General features: G+C 44.8%; 1 protein-coding gene and 1 long non-coding RNA gene across 10 annotated transcripts in view; both read left to right on the top strand.

Annotated features, from left to right (window-relative positions):
* Positions 1–848: 848 nt before the first annotated feature.
* LOC122376307 lies at positions 849–8374 on the top strand. Of its 4 annotated transcripts, XM_043356113.1 has the most exons (8): positions 851–989; positions 2298–4472; positions 4883–5069; positions 5437–5527; positions 6020–6234; positions 6646–6911; positions 7611–7776; positions 8108–8374. In XM_043356113.1, the coding sequence occupies exons 2-8, from the start codon at positions 4440–4442 to the stop codon at positions 8329–8331; spliced, it is 1182 nt and encodes a 393-aa protein (XP_043212048.1). In that variant the 5' UTR covers positions 851–989; positions 2298–4439; the 3' UTR covers positions 8332–8374. The 4 variants fall into 4 exon arrangements, 2 of the variants coding, with proteins under 2 accessions (XP_043212048.1, XP_043212049.1); XM_043356114.1 differs by lacking the exon at positions 2298–4472 and having other exon boundaries at positions 854–989; XR_006255600.1 differs by lacking the exons at positions 6020–6234; positions 6646–6911; positions 7611–7776; positions 8108–8374 and having other exon boundaries at positions 849–989; positions 5437–5524.
* Positions 8375–9968: 1594 nt separating this feature from the next.
* LOC122376308 overlaps positions 9969–19297 on the top strand; it is a 31940-nt gene continuing 22611 nt past the window's right edge. For 2 of the 6 annotated variants that reach the window (XR_006255603.1, XR_006255602.1), the window contains exons 1-3: positions 9969–10251; positions 12436–14034; positions 14713–14818. This is a non-coding gene — a long non-coding RNA (uncharacterized LOC122376308). The remainder of the gene's footprint in view (positions 10252–12435; positions 14035–14712; positions 14819–19297) is intronic. The other 4 variants (XR_006255601.1, XR_006255605.1, XR_006255604.1 and 1 more) reach the window with 4 other exon arrangements.

The raw sequence follows: 19297 nt of genomic DNA on the forward strand, positions 1-19297 counted from the left end.
GGGTTTTAGGTGCGCTATATGTGGGCTTATGTGATAAGGGGAGCACATGGGCTGCCCATATGGAAACCATATGGGCTTTAGAAAGGCTAAGTGGGCTCTGGGCATGGGAAATACATGGGCTGCCCACATGGTAACCATATGGTTTTCAGATGGGATAGGCGGGCTCATGTGGACATCAGAAGTACATGGGCTGGAAATGCCTGGTAACCATATGGGTTTTGGATGGGCTAGGTGGGCTCACATGGGCATGGGAAATATATGGGCTGACCACATGGTAACCATATGGTTTTCAGATGGGACAGGTGGGCCCATGTGGACATCAGAAGTACATGGGAGCTGGAAATGCATGGTAACGCGCGCAAACCGGAAATCCCGCCCGCCATTTGCAAACTATCTGCTCATGCGCAATGCGGTCCTTTGTTCTGGCGGGCAACTTTGCTAGTAGGTTTTAATAGTAGGATATGCTGACAACCTTTGTTTGACTTAATATGTCATCAGTAATCTAGATAACCTCATTATTTTAAATATGAAATGTAAAACGCAAGAACAAGGAAATATAAACAGTCATTTCGGGGATTATGGTGCTAGTTGATTTTGTATTTCGCTGACATTGGGTTCTGTTCTAGTATCCCTTTTTATTTTCTTTCTAAAAATATAATTTTTTGGTACTCATAAATAATAGCAATACAATAATAACAAAATTTCATTTGAGATATTATTCAAATTGCTTAGTAGGTTGTTGAAGTAACTAAATTCTACCAAATAGCACTAGGGGGCGCGCAGGGCGCGTTCAAGGCACGCAACTCACGCAGCCTACCAAGGCTATATAAACGCATCCGAGACGACGCCATTTTCTTTTTCGGCTGTGGCGCGTGCGGGTGAGCCTGGTTTACGGACGCGGGTCGCGCAGTACAAGTACAAGAAGTGTTTAAGCCTTTAGATACAAGTTTTGCATAGGTTTTGTTCAACATCGTCTCTGCAAGTGGATGGTAAGAGCCCTTCTGTGTCTTCTATCGTCTAATGTCAAAATTTGCACTCGTTTTGCACTTGTATTACCTGCATTGGCATGACAATGATGTGTGTTTGGGAATAGCGTGATCAAGATTCTTTCAGTGTGATAGATCGTGGTGTGTCACATTAGTTTGGGAGGAGGTCAAGTTGTTGAAAATAAATAATAGGTTATTGCTTCAGAAGTGAAGGATGCACTTAATGTGAATTGTGAACAAATCCCTTGTGGAATTCATTTTCTCGAATTGAGTATTGTTGCAGATTGTTATGAATGGCTTGTGGCTTTTTTTAGGTAAGTGACAAAGGCAGATAATGGACCAGTTTTAATTTTCAGGGAGTAGGTATCTTAATATTAGGTATGCCATTCTTTTGTAATGGCTCTGTTGTTGTAATGACTGAAGGAAATAGTTCACTTTTAACACGGGGTTTGGAACTGGAATAGCAGTTCCATAGCTTGAGCTGAGGCAACCACATTCATTCATTCATTCATTCGTTTATTGACCGTGGGTATGGGGGGGGGAGCTTCAGGAGCACAAATCAGGAGCTTTTACGGCCCAACGATCACCCTAGGCAAAGATTCCATTTCTTGTCCCGAAAAAGTGCCTTGCTGATCAAATGCGTGCCTTGCTGAAGAAATACCCAAAATGCAGCCACCTCAGCCTCAGCTTGGTGTCAGCCAATCAGCATGCTACTTACAGCCAATGGGTTTGTTCTACGCAATATGATTGGTCAATGCATAATAGGGTTCCGCGTCAAACAATATTTTACATATAATATAGTTCCTCCTATATTAATATATAGAAAATAATCTTGTGAAAAGGTTTTATTTTATTTGCTGATCATTTTGAGCATAAAAAATCCAAAATTCATTTAAGTGACTATCCCACATTTAACATGGGGTTTGAGTTGAGATAGCCAAGTTTGCGGTGAGGTTCAGAAACCACTATCTATCTAGGTGCAACCCCCGCGGCAGTTTTTTTTAGGTTGCAGTTTTAAGCGATTTTTCAACGAACAAACCCATTTAAATCAGAATGACTAAACGAGGTGACATCACACTAACGGTCGCTCCATGTTGAAGATAGGGCCTTGCACAAGGCCCATTTTCAAATGAAGGGAACAAATTTCTTCAACACCAAGAGGCCGCGGGGGTTGCAACTTAGATGGATAGTGGTTTCTGAACCTCGCCGCAAACTTGGCTATCTCAACTCAAACCCCATTCCCTTTAAAGGGAATAGTGAGATTCCATGACATTTTTTAATGATCCTAGTTTAATGTACATTATATTACAGACAATGGGCAAGACATATACCGGAAAGAGTTACAGCGCCAGGAGGAGACGAATTCTTCAGAGAGTTAATGAGCATCTAACAGTAATTGAAGAAGAGCATGCTGCTGAAAATGGATTAGGTGTTACTGATCAGGGCGCTACTAGGAATGACCATGAAGTTTTGTCATCAACAACAACTGAAGAGTATACTGCAGGCCCCTCTTTTGGGGAACAATCGCGAGGTTATGATGCATGTTCTGAAGAGCAGGCATGCAAGGAATCTGATATACAGCTCAGTATGCCTTCAGCTGAGCATGGGCATGCACAGTTGATGAGTCATGAGCAGCAAAGCTCGCTAAATCCAGGCACTGACAACAGAACTGGCCCTAGTCACATCAGTGACATTGATGAGACCGAAGATGGTCAGCATGCAAAAATGCTAAGAGAGTGGGCAATGAAGCATGGCATCTCGCACATGGCAGTTACTGACCTTCTGCATATCCTATCCGAGGTACCTGTTCCAGGTATACCAACATCTGCCAGGACTCTGTTAAAGACTGAGCGATGTATAGATGTCAAGAAGAAAGCAGGAGGTGATTACTTTTATTTTGGCATAAAGGAAACTCTGCAAACCATTGCAAATCACCTTGAGCATACAAGTAGCAGCATGAGCACTCTTTCTCTTCAGCTGAACATTGATGGACTCCCATTGTTTAGAAGCTCACGTACATGTCTGTGGCCTATCCTATTCACTGTGAAGGAATGGCAGAAAGAAGTGTTCATGGCTGCAGTGTTCGGGGGAACTGAAAAACCAGCTTCCTTGACAGAGTTTCTGGCTGATTTTGTGGAGGAGATGAAAGTACTTGAAGCTAGTGGCATTCAGGTTTCCAGCAGAAACTTCAAGGTTTTACTGACATCAGTGGTTTGTGATGCACCAGCTAGAGCATTCTTGAAGTGTGTGAAAGGCCACAGTGGGTACCATTCGTGTGAGAGATGTGACCAAGCTGGTCGTCATATCCAGAACAGAATGACTTTTCCTGATATGGGTGCAAATGTTAGGAATGATCATCTTTTCAAGCAGATGCAAGATGAAGATCACCACACTGGCATTTCACCACTATCAGTGCTGAATGTTGGGATGGTTTCTTGTTTCCCTCTGGACTACATGCATTTGGTCTGCTTAGGGGTTATGAGGAAGCTGGTAGCCCTGTGGCTGCAGGGTCCTTTACTCTGTAGGCTTCCTGGGCACGCAGTTAGAGAAATATCAGAACGCCTGAAAGGTCTGTATGGAAGTGTGCCTCAGGACTTTGGACGACGACCAAGGTCATTGAATGAATTCCGGATGTGGAAGGCAGTGGAGTTCCGACAGATTTTGCTGTACACCGGCCCAGTTGTGTTGAGTGGTGTCCTTCCAAAGAAAAATTACCACCACTTTCTTCTTCTGTCTGTTGCCATGCGCCTTCTCCTGAGTGAGAAGCCGACTGCGGAGGAGATTGACTATGCTGAGAAACTGCTACGCATGTTTGTGGTGGAGTTCCCTGCATTGTATGGCAAAGAGAATGTTGTTTACAATGTGCATTCCCTCATTCATATCGCTGATGATGCCAGAAAGTTTGGGGGTTTAGATGGCATATCTGCTTTTGTGTTTGAGAACTTCCTGAAGGACTTGAAGAAATTGGTCAGGAAGCAGCATCAGGTAGTTCCTCAGATAGTGCGTCGGGTCCTCGAGGCACAACAGGTTGATTCTTCACTAAAAGGGCTCGAGTCTAGTGTACAAGGTGAACACTTCAGTGGGCCAGTGCCAGACGAATGCAATGGGCACTACAGACAGTTCACAAAGTTGAACGGAAAATTGGTACTCTCCATCAAAGACAGGGACTGCTACATTGAATGCGATGGAGGAATTTTCAAGATACTCAACATCATCCAGGACAAATCGGGTGAGGTCAAGCTTGTGACCGATCAGTTTGAAAAAGTGGGGGATCAGTTCAGCTTCCCTTTGCCTTCATCTAGTCTTGGCATTGTTCATGTCAGACAAGGATCAAAGAGGATGAATGTTACTGACCTGAAGTCCATCTCTCACAAGCTTTGGTTGATGAAAGATGCTCATGGCGTTTCTATCGTAGTTCCACTGCTTCATAACGCCTAGAAAGTCAGATTGCCAATGCTGTTCTCCACTCCATGGCATCCAGTACAAGTGAGTGGAGATTGGCTGGTTCCAAAGAAGCAATTTTTTCCTATCAGATTCTTATTGTGTGGTATGTTCACACTTCACATGCAGATAAATTAAAAATTAAACGTTAAACGTGTTGATCAGAGAAAATTTCTGCTCTCACATTAGTTTTGTGAGATATACACTTAGATCTGGGATAGTCGAGCAGGCTTTAACTATAAGGTAGGATTCATGAACATGCCTTTTAATTACTTAATTTGTCCATGCTGTCAGTCAGCCAAGAGTGTGCACATTGCGCACCTCATGAGAAAACGTTGCCATGGTACTGAGACGTGAGCCCAAATAATCATTTTGAACTTTTTTGTATGGTAAGGTTCTCAATGGTTATTGAACAAGTGTGGCATGCAGTGTTGATGTTGATCACTTTTCCCTAGGCCATGTATGCCATCGTGGAGTTCGTGGGAGAGAACAGCACCGCTATCATCGCCCAAAGATGGTTCGTGGACGCAGAGGAGACTTCTTGCTTTTGGCCTCCAAGGAAAGCTGATGAGCAGGCTAGAAACCTTGCCCCGGCTTCACCTTCATGGAACAAGCATGACGTCAGGGTGCTTGGCAAAGCAGGTATGGCATCCCATCAGGCTAGCTTTAATCTTTTGCAAATGATTCATTTATGAATGAAAATTTTGCAATGATTCATTTTAAACCTTAACAATACTTTATGTATATCCCTGTAAAGTGAGTCAACAGTATTGTTTAAGCAGTAATATACTAAAGCATGAATTTGTTTGCGCTTTGTGTCAACCTGAGAAGTTAAATTTGGATTCTGTAGGAATTGTCATTTTCCAAAGAATCTGATAATTTTGTTGCAAAGTTCTATCAATACTAGGAAAGAAATGACGCGTCTAGAGGCACCCCTCCCCATGTGCATTTTAGGGTGGGAAAATCGCATGTGCGGGCAACGATTAACATTTTATGTCATTTCCACTAGCAACCTATGAGCGAGCCAGAGAAAAACTGACCCGAGCCGACGAAACTTCGGACCTGCAGACCGAGGACGAGGAAACTGCACGTAAACGGCGGTAAGTGTTTCTTGTGCTAGAAATACTGAGAGTTTAATAGGTAACCAATTAAGAAATAGGAAAACAAGACTGCTCTTATTATAAGATGCAATCAATATGAGGAGCCACTTAACTATGACGGATGGCGTCGTCCATGACGGGTAATACATCACACCTCGAGAAGTTGCGGGTAATGCTAACACCTCAGGCTGTTTCACTCGCCAACTACCTGCGCCCCGTGAGGAATTACAGTGCCAGGGCATTGCGAGCAACCGAGCAAGTTTATTTGTCCTTGGTCCTTTCCATTTAATTTTCAATATTCATATGAACACATCAAGTTAATATATCATTTGAGCATCACATGCTTATCCTCAAATTAATGCTTTATTACATGTTTTTATGCCTTTCGCTAGCCTCAGTGACTCCAGTTGAACGCAGTTTAATTATGTACTGTGTGTGTGGGTTTATACACTTGTTTGTATGTGAATTGAGCATTTGTGATGTGTTTTGCAGCCGGGTCCGGCACAGAGCTGTGTCGTCCAGCTCGGAGTCCGGGGAGGAAGAGGAGGTGATGATGCGGGCTCCTACGCCGCCGCCCGCTATGCGCTGCACCAAGAGTGCGACAGCACGCCCGACCGTCCAGCCGAAACCGTCTGGCTCCAGCTCTGCGCCGAGCACCTCAAACGGGTCCGACTGTCGACCTTCCACGAACGGACAGAGCGGTGAAGGTAATTTGTTGTGCGGCATACTGTGGATGGCAGGATTTTTTTTTTCGCAAGCGAATTAAAAAGGTTAATGACGCCAGTCACGTCGTCATCAAGCAAACTCATGAATGTTATTTAAGTAATGGACACTGACTAGGTAGCTAAGGGTTAAGTGTTTCGCTTCTTGGTATGCTTTAAATAAAAATGTGTAAATTGACCTTATGCTTATAACTTCGGAGAATTTAATTGAAAGAAGGTCTAGAATACATTTTCGGACTTTGTTTTCTTTAGGCGAGATCAAGCAAAAATCAAAATTCAAAATTCAATTCATTGTTAAGCGGTATTGATTATTGCTTTCATCATAGCGACATTGATTTTTGCTTTCACCTTATGGTTGTCAACCTTTAAGGGATTGTTGTAATCGTGTCGTTTCAGACCAATCTTCAGTTCGTGGACTATTCGAACACTTGATAACGATGCTCGAGGACTACAAAGAGCGTCAAAATGAGATCCGCGAAACGCAGCAGGTCCATGGCGCCCTGCTGCACAGCATCCTGCGGCGGTTAAACGGCGGCGGCAGCGTCCCAGCCACGGCGGGAAGACTGCCGAGCGGAGCTGCCGGCCTGCCTCTGACCTCGATGGACGAGTTCAGAAGCCTTGAAGAGAGGCTGGGTGCGGACGAAGAGTTCGTGCAAGCCATGGTAAGTAAAAAAGGACAGTTTTTTTTCAAACGGAACATAAAGCATATGTCACACGGCAGTTTCATATTGTGACCCTCAGTGACCTGACCTGAGGCCAGTTTCACCAACAAAAATAGACGGCTGCGATTTTTTTTTTTTTTTTGACAAAACGATAGTCTTAAAATGCCATTTACTGCTGAAAATACTAATCGCTGACTTGAAAAATGTAACAGCTTAGCTTTTAAGTGCTATATAATTTGGTCAGCAATTACTTTTTTCATGTGTTATTTTTTTCAAAAAATAATTGCAACCGTCTATTTTTTGTTGGTGAAACTGGCCACTGGTGGTAGTGACCTTAAATAGCAAAATATTGTTTGACGAACAAGTCTCCGTCGATGATTTTCAATAACATGTGACGATTTTACAACACATTTCTTGAAATGCCTGTAAAAGGTGAAAATGCGACTCTTGACGTGACCTGTGACGTCATCGGTTTGACCGAGGTCAATGAAATTGGGTCACAAGGTAGTTCCCCGGTGGGGCTATCGAACGCTGTTTAAATCTTTAAAGTCGGCCGGTAACTTTCCGAGATCTGGGGGGGGGGGCGAAAGGCCTCCCCCCTCTACGGGTGGTAGGGTCCGCTGATAGACCTACGGGGCGCGGGTTAAGTTATCGGTTAGCCCGCCCATTACGTTAATCACACGAGGTCTGATTTCACAGGTGCTGTACCTGGGCGACAAAGGCGGCAGCACCGTTGGCGAGTGTGTCCGCCGCGTCATGGCCCAACTGATGAGGAGCGGCCTTGGGCAGCGCTTCAATATGAATGGGGCCCAGCGTCACGGAAAGACGGGCTTTAGAGCAACGAAGCTCTACACTGTCGTCTACAGTAAGCACATCTTCTAACCCGTTTTCTTAATACATTTCTATCGTGATGCTCATTTTATGGATAATGAAGTAGACAATTGTTTTTCTTTAATTACCTCATTAAAAACGTTACCTCACCAGTTTTGCTTTTATCACAGTATAAAGTTCTCGCTTCCTTTTGCTTCAACTGCGTTTATCTGAATTACCAGAAGCAACGCACGACTCTACCGCCAGCAAGACGCCTTTCTGGGCGACAAACTAGCGAGTGCGTCAGTTTCTTATTCTACATCTCGCTAGCTCATAACGGAAGGATTTGCTCGCTCGTAACAAGCTTTTTGTTGTTTTTTCGACAGGGGCAGTCAAACAGAACCCGGCCTTGTCGGTCACCGAGAAAGAGATCGCCAACGCCATCGGCAAGTGGCTGGTGAACAGCCGAGACCGCGAAGGCTACAGGACGGCGCGCCAGGCCACCAACAGTAGCGGCGGTGGCAGCGGGGGCGCCGACACCAGCAACGGCGGTGGCGGCGCCAACGGCGTCGAACAGAACGATGTCGCTGACGAGGGCGGGGCGGTGTAGTGCATCACCTAGTGTCTCGCGTGGAATATACGTTTAAAGGAAACTGTCGTAGTTGTTGATGTATGAATGTACCAGAAGTGAAAGGAAGCGACGTAGTTTTAGTCCACAAAAGGACCTACAGCCAATCAGTAGTTTACCATGTAGTCCTTGCGTGGGACAGCTGACAAAGTTGCCTATCGCGATACCTGTTTGATATTCTTGTGGGCAGCACATGGTTATCAAATGGGATAGCCTGATATGGGATGAATGGAGCAGCCACGTGGCTACCACAGGGGAAGCCCATATCGACAGTTCCGAGCAAGAACATCCTAAGTGTCAAATTTTTTCGAAATTGAAAATTTTTATACCATTCGACTCAGCTTGTCGAGCTGAGTCGAATGGTATAAAAATATCAACTTCGAAAAATTTGACACTTAGGATGTTCTTGCTCAGAACTGTCGATATGGTTATGAGGTGGGGCAGTCCATATGATTACCATATGGAGCAGCCCATATGGTTACCACATAGGAAAGCCCATATGGTTACCACATGGGGCAGCCCATATGGGTACCACGTGGGGCAGCCCATATGGTTACCACATGGGGCAGCCCATATGGTTACCACATGGGGCAGCTCATATGGTTACCACATGGGGCAGCCCATATGGTTGCCACGTGGGGCATCCCATATGGTTACCACATGGGGCAGCCCATATGGTTACCACATGGGGCAGCCCGTATGGTTACCACATGGGGCAGCCCATATGGTTACCATATGGGGCAGCCCATATGGTTACCACATGGGGCAGCCCATATGGTTACCACATGGGACAGCCCATATGGTTACCATGCAGAAACACCTTCCAATTATGTGTGGTGCCCATATGGGCAGCCCATGTGGGCACCATGTGGAATAGATGGGCATGCCCATATGGTAACCACATGGTTATGATGTGGGTGTGTTATCTGGGCTTCCAACTGCTCCGTGAAAGTTTCTGCGATGCATTTATGTATATATGTTTGGAAAAAGAGCGTTGTTATCGTTAAAACTTCGTAACGCACCCGTTCCCTCCCGCACAACAAATGCTTGGACCTGGAGGGCATGGCATCTTTGTCTGTATGTTCCAATGATCTATCTCAAATGAATCTAGAAATCAAAAGCAGACACCTTCGCTAGCGCTGTCAGGCTGTGAGCACCGTGGGCATTCTAAACAACAAAATTAGATGCGCTCTTATGCCAAATTTGCCCCGTTACCATGGCAACCTGAGCTTATTTGACCCCCACAGTCGTCCCCACTTTTTCGTCGGGAACGTTTTGATTACATCCTTATAGTCACCGTGACATCCTTGAGCCGACCTATAGTTAACGGGGATAGCTTTTGTTTTCGATATACGGAATGTCGTCTGCAACAATCCTCGTTGAGTATTAATCCTTGATTTTCCGGATATCAAATGCACGCCATTTATTGATTGTTTAAAAGTGCCACTGCGATATGATGCTTGGCGCTGTGAATTTAGCTGCTGATTCCGCGCAGCCATCTTTGCGCCGCTGATCGTCGCTTTGCGCTATATTTACCTTTGTTATCACCAATTTTTGTGTTCTTTTAAATTTTCATTATTACCGCTGCTTCTGTTTCAAAGCATCCATCTATGGAATATCTGTGTTCCATTCAAGAAATTGCAATTCTTCGAATAACTTCACACTTTTTTTGCATATTCATTATTCCTTTTGGTTCATGTATCAAATGTACCATTTTTGCGATTGCAGCTTTGCCCCAGCTCATCTCCTCCTTTACGCGTTTCGCCCCCGTTCATCAGTCAACACTTTACGCTTTGCTGTGCCCTGCTTCTAGTATTGGTATTCACTGGTTTACCAAAGTGACGTTCAAATCATAAAATCAGTTTTTGCACGTATTTCCTCAGCTAAGCTAAATTATTTTGGGTAAAAGTATACATTGAGTCTGAGTGACTGTTAAAAGATAAAGTTTTCATATTCTTACATTATTTGACATCCTGAATCCAAAAATGATACTTATATGTCCTGGAAATAAAAGAAAAAAACAATCAAACCTGACCAAACCTTACCTATTTACCTACAACTTACCAACCTACCAACCTACAACCTAAAACCTACAAACCTACAACCTAACCTAGGCCCTGTTTCACGGTGGAGCGCTGCAGTGCGCTGCGTGCGTCGGCGCGTTGGGTTTCCATGGCAATACCAACAAACTTTCCTCTGACGCTACGCTATGACGTCATCGCAAAACACTAGCACCCAAGCGCCAGCACCATCAGCACGCTAGCAGCATTCGCACTCAAACCTCTGTTCTCTCTCTACTTGGTTATTTAGGACCTCTGTTCCAAACACGATTCATCATAAGCTAACGGATCACACGCAACGTCATTCGAGTGACGTCAGGGGTACGCCTCAGCTCCCAGCGCGCTGCAGCGCGCGCAGCGTCGGGCGGTGAAACAGGGCCCTAACCAAAAACCTACATTTTTTTGCTGTTACATATTTGTACCAACAGCGTCACAATTGTCCACTCGGGCCTAAACCTTATTTGGTATATGGTTTTTCTAATTGTGGTTAAGTTGTTATTTTAAAATTAAATATCTTTGCTTATTGTAATTAAATTGAATTGTTTAACAATTTTCTTTCAAAACACCAATCTATTTATTGAATGCCCAGCTGGTTGTGACGCCCAGAACCAGTGTTCCGTTTTTCAGATTTTTGGGTGGAAAATCACACCCAATGGAGATTATATTTTCATCCAAAAAATCAGATAAAGTGACACTATGTCATCTTTGGAAAATGTTTCATGCATTCAAACAGCCAGGTTATATGTCACTTGGCAGTCGATGTATCCACATACTTTTCTTTTAGATCCTGTCAAAACCCTGACATGAAATCCTGCTTCATCAAATGGCATAAAAGGGCGTTACACCCTTCTGCGAGAATACCTACTACTGGTATTTACTTCTTTTTTTTCTCATCCTAGGAATTTTCTTTCTTCATCGCCACACCCAACCAAAATCCAATTTTAGAACACTGCCCAGAACCTGCATAACGGCCGTTTTCCTATCGCCATTTTCGAGTCAATGCACCAAATTTAATCAAATCACGCTAATTCTTAGTGAAAAATGGAAGCCTTTTCTCTCCGTGAAGTGGACGCTATACCTATCGCAAGTACCGGCTTGTTGTACCGGTTTTCACCCTTAGTAGCGGGGGTTTCATTTATGCCCGTATATGGTCATCAAAGGTCAATTTATTGACCAATCAATTTTTTGATATTCGCTTCGTAGTTTCCCCAACTGCACTGGAGAGTGGAGAGGCACTATGTTTGACACTGTCTGCCTAAGAGCCTAAGCCCTGATTGACAGCCGACTTGTGTGCTAGCACGCAGTGCACGTTACCTCGGCAACTGACTATTGACAGATGAGAAGCGAGAAAAGCGTGAACCTGTGCCCCCGTATCTTACCTCTCATTGGTCAACAGCCTGTTACTGGGGCAATGTGCACGTATGTGTGCGCGGGCTAGCGTGCTAGCTGGCCGCCCAACAGCACCCTAGCTACTTCCTAACCTTGAGCTCAATGAGATCTGGATCTCCAGGCCAAGTAGCCTTTTTCCAATTACCAACAAGGTAAGGTAAGGCTTACTTTTTGGCACCTCCGCTGTTCCTACGACATGATTTGGAAGCAATTCTTTGGCACCTACTTGAAGTGTGGTACCTAGTTGTTGCGCGCACAGCAGCTTGTACCACCACTTGTTATGCAAAGTTTTAGTAGAAGATTTAAAATTGTTACATCAGTGCTGAGGCTGACCTCACATTTTGAGGGGACATTCACATGCATGAGCCCCTCTGAATCCAAAGTGCTGCAACGTTGAAGCTAAATATTTTTATGGCATTTCTCAATGTTGCTAGTGCCTAAAACTAAGTGCAAGCCAGGGACCCCATTTTGGCTACCTCAATTCAAAACTAATGTCAAGGAAAAGTGAACTTTTGGCCGGTCCCATAGCTCAGTCGTTAGAGCATTGGACTCTGCATGGTGAGAGCACGCGTTCCCGGTTACAACAGTCTGGGTTTGAAATGTGACGGGCACTTCACGTTTATGGGCCTCCTGACAGGTACGGTTGCAGTTTTGGTGGCAGGTCATAGCCAGTCGAAGTCGGTAAGAGGACCGGCCGTGCGCGGCTTTGTGCAAATGCTAACCTTTGTACTCTAAATTCTGCCATAAAACCGGAATTTTTGCGATCAGAGGGTAGAGGGTTGCCGGCAGCATAGGCGGCGGAACGGAGAGGGGACCCGGGCACCGTGACCCCCTTTGATTTTGGCATTTTAGCAATAGCCCTATGGGTGTTGCATGGAAAAAATGGGACCAAAAGTCAGCAGTGTCAGTCAGCAGAACCCCCCCCCCCCTTAATTGAAGGTGTTCCGCCGCTACTGGCTGGCAGGGTCTACACTATTCACTGGTTTTCAAGATATCAGGCATTAACTTTTGTTTAATTTTTGGGTTCTCTGCTCTGCTTACAACAGCATTTGGAACCAGTGATTTAACCCGCACACCGACGGGGGTCTACGCCAACTTCGTACCGACGGGGGGGGCGGATGACCGCCCCCCCCCCCCCTGAGATCTCGAGAACGAAGCAAGATAGCGACAAGCGGTAAACGGCATCGGATACGCACGGATAGGGTCTACAATTTTTACACAGGTCATTTTCAGGTCAGGTCAAAGATGACGTCACAGGGGTCAAAAAAGTCAAAATGGCGGCGCTAGATAAGGATAGAGTTTTTCTCGAATAACTTTCGAATTAGTCATGATAGGAACAATTTAAGGGCATCATCGTGATCCTCTTGTCAATCCCCATCGAATGATATATGTTGACCTCGAAAGGTCAAGGTCAAAGGTTGACCTCAGGTCACGTGACCTCGTGGTCATCATGTATGTCATTCGATGCGTCTTGACGAGCTGAACACAATGAGACCATCCGCGTGGCTGTATCTTGTTCCTGTACGGAGTTATTGGCAAAAAACCTTTGGTGACCTTTGATGGCATCCCATGACCTTACAGCTGCCCAACAGCAAAACAGACCTCAAGGTAGTGAAGGTTGATGGTATATGAAGTCATGTATGGTATATGGGGCCATTCCGACCCGTTTTAGTGGTAAAAACAGGGAATTGATTTTTCCCCCATTGACTTATAATGGGGAGGTCGCGAAATTGACCTGACCTTAGGTCACCGACATCAAAATTCCAAGATAAACAAATTGTAGCTAATAATGACCTAATAACATCCTGTGACTTTCAAAGGCCTCCGACATCTACTGTAGCTCTGGCACGGTGACAAAGTTGCAAAAAAGTGACTTGAGGTTGGGTCATTCAAAGTGACCTGGTCACAAGTATGACATATATTGCACGCAAAGCAGCATATACAACCACCTGTTACCAAAACTTCTAAGCAGAATATTTTCATTCAGTAGAACTGCGCTGATATCACTAATTCTAAGGGGGTCTACAAATGCATTAGCCCCTTAAAATCTGAAAACTGTAAGCTTCAAATTAAATATCTCCTAATTTAAGAATTTCTTGATGTTGCAAGTGGACGAACAGGGACCCCGATTCGGCTGCCTTAACTCAAGTCCAATGTTAAGCTGGGATGGTGGAAGGGTCCCTTTAAGGCTTCAACTAAACTATGACACCAGCTTCGAGAATCGACTTATACCCAGGTCAGTGCTATCTACTCTAAACGACTGCCCTGACGTGATAGCCCCGAAAGACCTACTGAGAGGCGAATGTGACCCCTGAGATTCCCCTTTCTGGTGTGCAATAACTCTGGGTTGCCTAAGAAACTTGGAGTTGCACTTAGAGGTGAACAAAATTTATCAGAAATTGTCATACAGTGGTGTACAAAATGTGTACAGGCCTTCACAGACGTGCAGTGGGTGTACATCTCCTGCAATATGTGGGTGGGTTTTTGATTGATTGGTGTGTTGTGTGGTTGATTTCACCCTAGGCAGCCAGGTTTTATAGTTATGCATTTTCTGTGAACCGATGCTTGATGTTAGGTCTCTGGTGTATGATTCTCTCTCTGTCTCTCTGTCTCTCTCTCTCTCTCTCTCTCTGTCTCTCCTCTCTCCTCTCTCTCCCCCTCTCCCTCTCTCCCCCTCTCCCTCTCTCTCCCTCTCTCTCTCTCTCCCTCTCTCTCTCTCTCTCTCTCTTTCTCTCTCTCTCTCTCGCTCGGGTCTCTATCTCCAACAATGTATCGCTATATCTATCTGATGCGTCGTGTTATGTACCTCATTTGCTCCATCACCGACATTTTGCAGTTTTCACCGTAAACCTTGGATTGGTCGTGTGGAAAAATGTGCATTGTGTAATATCTAATCTCCATTTCTCTTTCACAGCAAAGAGACCGTCATGAGACACCTTACGCAAGGTACAAACGCGATAAGGGTCGTCATCCGGTTCGCCGAGACGACGGGCCTGCAAGGACAGTAACACGTAAGGAAGGTGATTTACCGGACATGAGAAATTTTGAAATCTACGCCATCGGCGACTCTCATGGGCGTCGTTTGGGTTCAGTTGTGCCAAAAACTCGGCACCAGGTAGGCTGGATGTCGATGGGCTATTTGCTCGACAACAGTTGTTGCTTAGGCGGTCTCGGCCGAGACCTGGAGAAGGACAGCCTTTGGCTGAGGAAGCAGGCAATGGTGCTTTCAGAAAAGATCTATCCGGCATTCATGCTTGTCTCATTCGGCTCCAACTGCCTAGTGGTGGACAAGTTCGATGAAACCCTAAAACCCGACCACCAAAATGTCATAACCAGGTGCGAAAACACAGTAAAAGATGTTTTGAAGGCCATGGAGGTCAACTCTGTCACCAAAGTCATCGTGCTGGGGCCGATTCACCCGAAGTCTATAGATGCCGAGGCAGTAGAAGCCTTTAAGGCTTTGGCGGACCGGTATGCCACGGTCTCACAACAGCTCGGCCATTATTTTGTAGACCCCGTGCGTCTCCTGAGTGACGAGAGTGGCCGGATCGGCAAGGTTTCTTATTCCGATGCGTGGCACCTTTCAGATGACGCCATGGGAACGGTATGGCGTCACATCTTACGCGCCATCTGGACGCCGGTGACGTCTACCGTGTAGAAAAGAAAAAATCAACGTCAAATTCACAATGTCCTATGCTACTAACAAGTAAATGAGTTTGAAATACAAAATCCAACTATTGTCATTAATCATTGATATTCACAGTAGTCCAATTTAATTTGTTTTCCATTCGGAACATAGCGGGGAGTGGTGTGGCTAAGTTTTCCTAACACCTACTTTGATTAACACCTTTTGCTGTTCTTAGCTTTACATATCTTGCCACACGGGTAAGGGAAGGGCACTCCTGCCTACCTTTTAATGGGTAGGGGCTAAATTTATTTCGAGCGCAACGAGCTAGGCAGTCCTCTTCAATATGAAAAGAAAATTTAAACATCCACCCGGCATGGCCAGACCCGGCCAGGTCTGTGCTACCTTTGAGAGGCTTATACCTCAGCAACCACTTTACGGATTGGCCTGCGGCCTTTTTTTGTTGGTTAACCCCATTCTTTCGACACCGTACTCAAATACTCTTGATACTGATCTCGGGCAGCTTTTGCCAAATTGTCAGGGAACTCAGATTTGTTTTTTTTTCAATAGAAAAACACCATTCTAACGAATAGTGTCTTAACTGTTGACAACAAACCTTCAGTTACATCTCAGTGTCAGTCATGGCACGTGCCTCCTGAAACGTTGAGGGTGCTCAAACTGATTTCCAACAGTACGGCATTTGAGGGTTGCATATCTCAGGAACCACTCAATGATTGTCATGTGGTAATCATTTCAGTTTTTATTGTGTCGTCGTTATGCGAGCATAGTAGTATATCGCATATAGGCGGTGTTCTCCGCTCCTCTCATTCTCAGCAACGGATTCTAATGTCTCCCATAATCAAAATCGGTTATGAATGCGTCTTGGATGGCATACCATGATAAAGGCATTTATTATTTGTCTCCATTTGTCGTATTTCATATGTCAAATTGTCATCGCTCTTCCTTTGCACCGTACACTAACAGGATCGTATGTGATTCTTCGATATAGGTCATAACATTGTGCGACTCAGTCCCAGCAACGGGCTTTGGTGTACATCGTCCGTAACATTGGTTATTTATCCAACTTGCATAGCTTACCACGAGTAACATATCCGTCCCTTGTCTTTATTATCGTTATACATGTTTGATATGTATATATTTAACATCCTACGTATATTTCTCTAATAGCGGTTTCATCTTATTTTCGCTTTATCCACAATTACCTGCAAATGCCAAAAGCGTACTAAATGTACCGCACACGCACATTGACCATTGCGAAGCGTTGCTCGACTGTGTCGTATTCATTGTGCGAGTCGGTTTCAGTAGCGTGATTTGACTGCAGCACATAACATACTTTTGTATTTCCGCGCTGGTTTTCACACTTGTTTCGTGACTCCGGCGACACACGGGATGAAAGCAGTTTATCCCGTCGCTCCATGCACCGGTGGCACAGGATATTCTTGTGACTGTGTGCGCCGTCCTAGAATTCGACCTGGATGGCACATTGGCTGACTCCAGCCATGCTATGTGAGTCATCGTTACGTCGTCAATCTATAACTTTTCATAACACATCGAACAAGCTACCGCTAAAGTGGTTTTGGAAGTGAACAGAGGACAATGAAACAGCACTTAGAAATGTTTCCAACTATCAAAACACAAAGCCTGTCCAATGGACAGGGACCAGTGATGATCCCGAACAGAACATTTGTGAAGGGTCACAGAACGCACGCACATAACTGCTCCTCAATTTCATTTTTCATCACGCTTCTGATACCCTGAACATTGTACCATGTGTCATACGATTCAAAGCCTTCGCAGTTCACCTTGTTTGCTCTGATTGCTACTGGGAGGTCCCACTTGTTGTAAACCCCACGCACTGCTTCTTCATCACTTTCTGTACTACCTTGCCGAGTTGCAACAGTGAAGCTTCGTATTTGGTGTTTTGGCATGTCTTTTCCTACTTCTTCGCAGTGCCTGATGCTGATGGCCTGTTGAGGTCTTCAGGCTCTACAGTCACTCCAGTTGGGATGTTTGACTTTGGTTTCCTTTTCTTTCCTTTTCCAGTTTTTTTTTTTTTTTTTGATCTTGCAATAATGTGGTCACTGACTCGTCCAGCACAGACGTGGTCTCTTTCACACCGATTGCCAGCAGACCGTACAAGCGCGAAAACGGGCGACATTCTGGTCGCCGGATGACGGGTGTACAAACATAATAAAACGTAAGGAAGGACATGCTCCTGTAGTGAAAATTTTCGAAATTCATGGCGTATGGTAATCCCATCGGAAGTGGCTGGCTTCAACCGTGTGCAAAAGTCGTCACCAAATGAGGTGACAGGTTACTTGCTATACAACACCCTGCTGCAGGTGGTCTCGGTGGCAGCTTAGAAATGAACGCTCTCTGGCTTCGAAAGCAAGTGATGACGTCTTTCATTCTCGTTTCCTATGTCTCCAACTGCCTCACCATCGGGAATTCGACGATACAGTAACAGACGACAAATATGGTCATGGTTTAGTGTATCCGACTTTGGCCCATCCCAAAGGCTAGTTATTAAGTATTTTGCAATAAGTGTTTTAATGCTTATGTATGGAAAAATCACCTCTGAACTGCTTAGTGGAACTTTTTGCGCTGCATTTTACGTCTGTATTTCCGCGCAGGTTCGTAACATATTAACACCTCGGCCGTTACTTTGTGCACCCAATCCGTCTAGTAAGTGAAAATAGAATAATTATATGAGAATGGCCGAGTCGGCAAGGGGCCATACTCAGATGAATGGCATATTACTGATGACGCCTTGGGAACCGTGTTGCGTCACATCCTACGTGCTATCTGGATGCCGGTAACGTCTACCGTTTAAACATGGCATGTCAAAGTCATCAAATTACAATGTGCTTTTAGAAGCAGAGACCTATAAGAAACTAGTTATCGTGCTTACATGATAACGATAGTAATTTATAATAGCCTATTCGGCACATACCGGAGCCAAGGGGTGCGTGCTGTCTTCTTCGATGCTTACCCTAGCATACCTCAAGAACTAATGAATGTTTGTCATTTTCACATGACAATGGATATGATCATATTATGGAAAACACAGTAGCTCCCCTCATGCCTAGTTGCCGCTAACATCGGTTTTCCCCTTTTTGAACAAAGGAAGGAGCGGTGCGGTTAATTTTTGCTGGTTTTTCCTTGATTCCTTATTCTTTACTTAGACTACTGGAATGAACGCAATAACTTTCATAGGTAGTCATAAAGTATTTGTAATTGATTGTGTTGCAGAACACTGAAAAGACGCCACTAAATTTGATGACTTTCTATGGGCCACCTATTGGATAGTGCACCTGCAAAATGTGTAGCCTAGGTCGCAGTTTAGTAACGTACATCGCATATAGATCGTATTCATTGTGCGTATAGGTTTCAGTAACGTGATTTGATTTCAGCACATAACATACTTTTGTATTTCCGCGCAGGTTTTCACACTTTTTTGTGACTCGGGCGAGACACGGGATGAAATCTGTTTATCCCCGTCGCTCCATCCACCGGTGGCACACGATATTCTTGTGACTGTGTGCGCCGTCCTAGAATTCGACCTGGATGGCACATTGACTCCAGCCATGATATGTGAGTGATCGTGCTGCCGCTAAAGTGGTTTTGGAAATGAACAGAGGACAATAAAACAGCACTTATCAATGTTTCCAACTATCAAACCACAAAGGCTCTCCATTGGACAGGGACCAGTGATGATCCCGAACAGAACATTTGTGAAGGCTCACAGAACGCACGTCCAGAGCTGCTCCACAATTTTGTCATCATTTTTCATCACGCTTCTGATACACTGAACATTGTACCATGTGTCATACGATCCAAAGCCTTCCCAGTT

This window comes from Amphibalanus amphitrite, unplaced genomic scaffold (genome assembly GCF_019059575.1).
Source record: "Amphibalanus amphitrite isolate SeventyFive unplaced genomic scaffold, NRLGWU_Aamphi_draft 002094F_arrow, whole genome shotgun sequence".
NCBI lineage: Eukaryota > Metazoa > Arthropoda > Thecostraca > Balanomorpha > Balanidae > Amphibalanus > Amphibalanus amphitrite.

What these genes read in the sequence shown, in the direction of transcription:
- LOC122376307 (XM_043356113.1), top strand. Translation starts at nt 4,440, where the DNA reads ATGCTGTTCTCCACTCCATGGCATCCAGTACAA. An exon ending in CAGGGTGCTTGGCAAAGCAG is followed by an intron (nt 5,070 to 5,436) that starts GTATGGCATCCC and finishes CATTTCCACTAG; the next exon opens with CAACCTATGAGCGAGCCAGA. An exon ending in GAACGGACAGAGCGGTGAAG is followed by an intron (nt 6,235 to 6,645) that starts GTAATTTGTTGT and finishes GTGTCGTTTCAG; the next exon opens with ACCAATCTTCAGTTCGTGGA.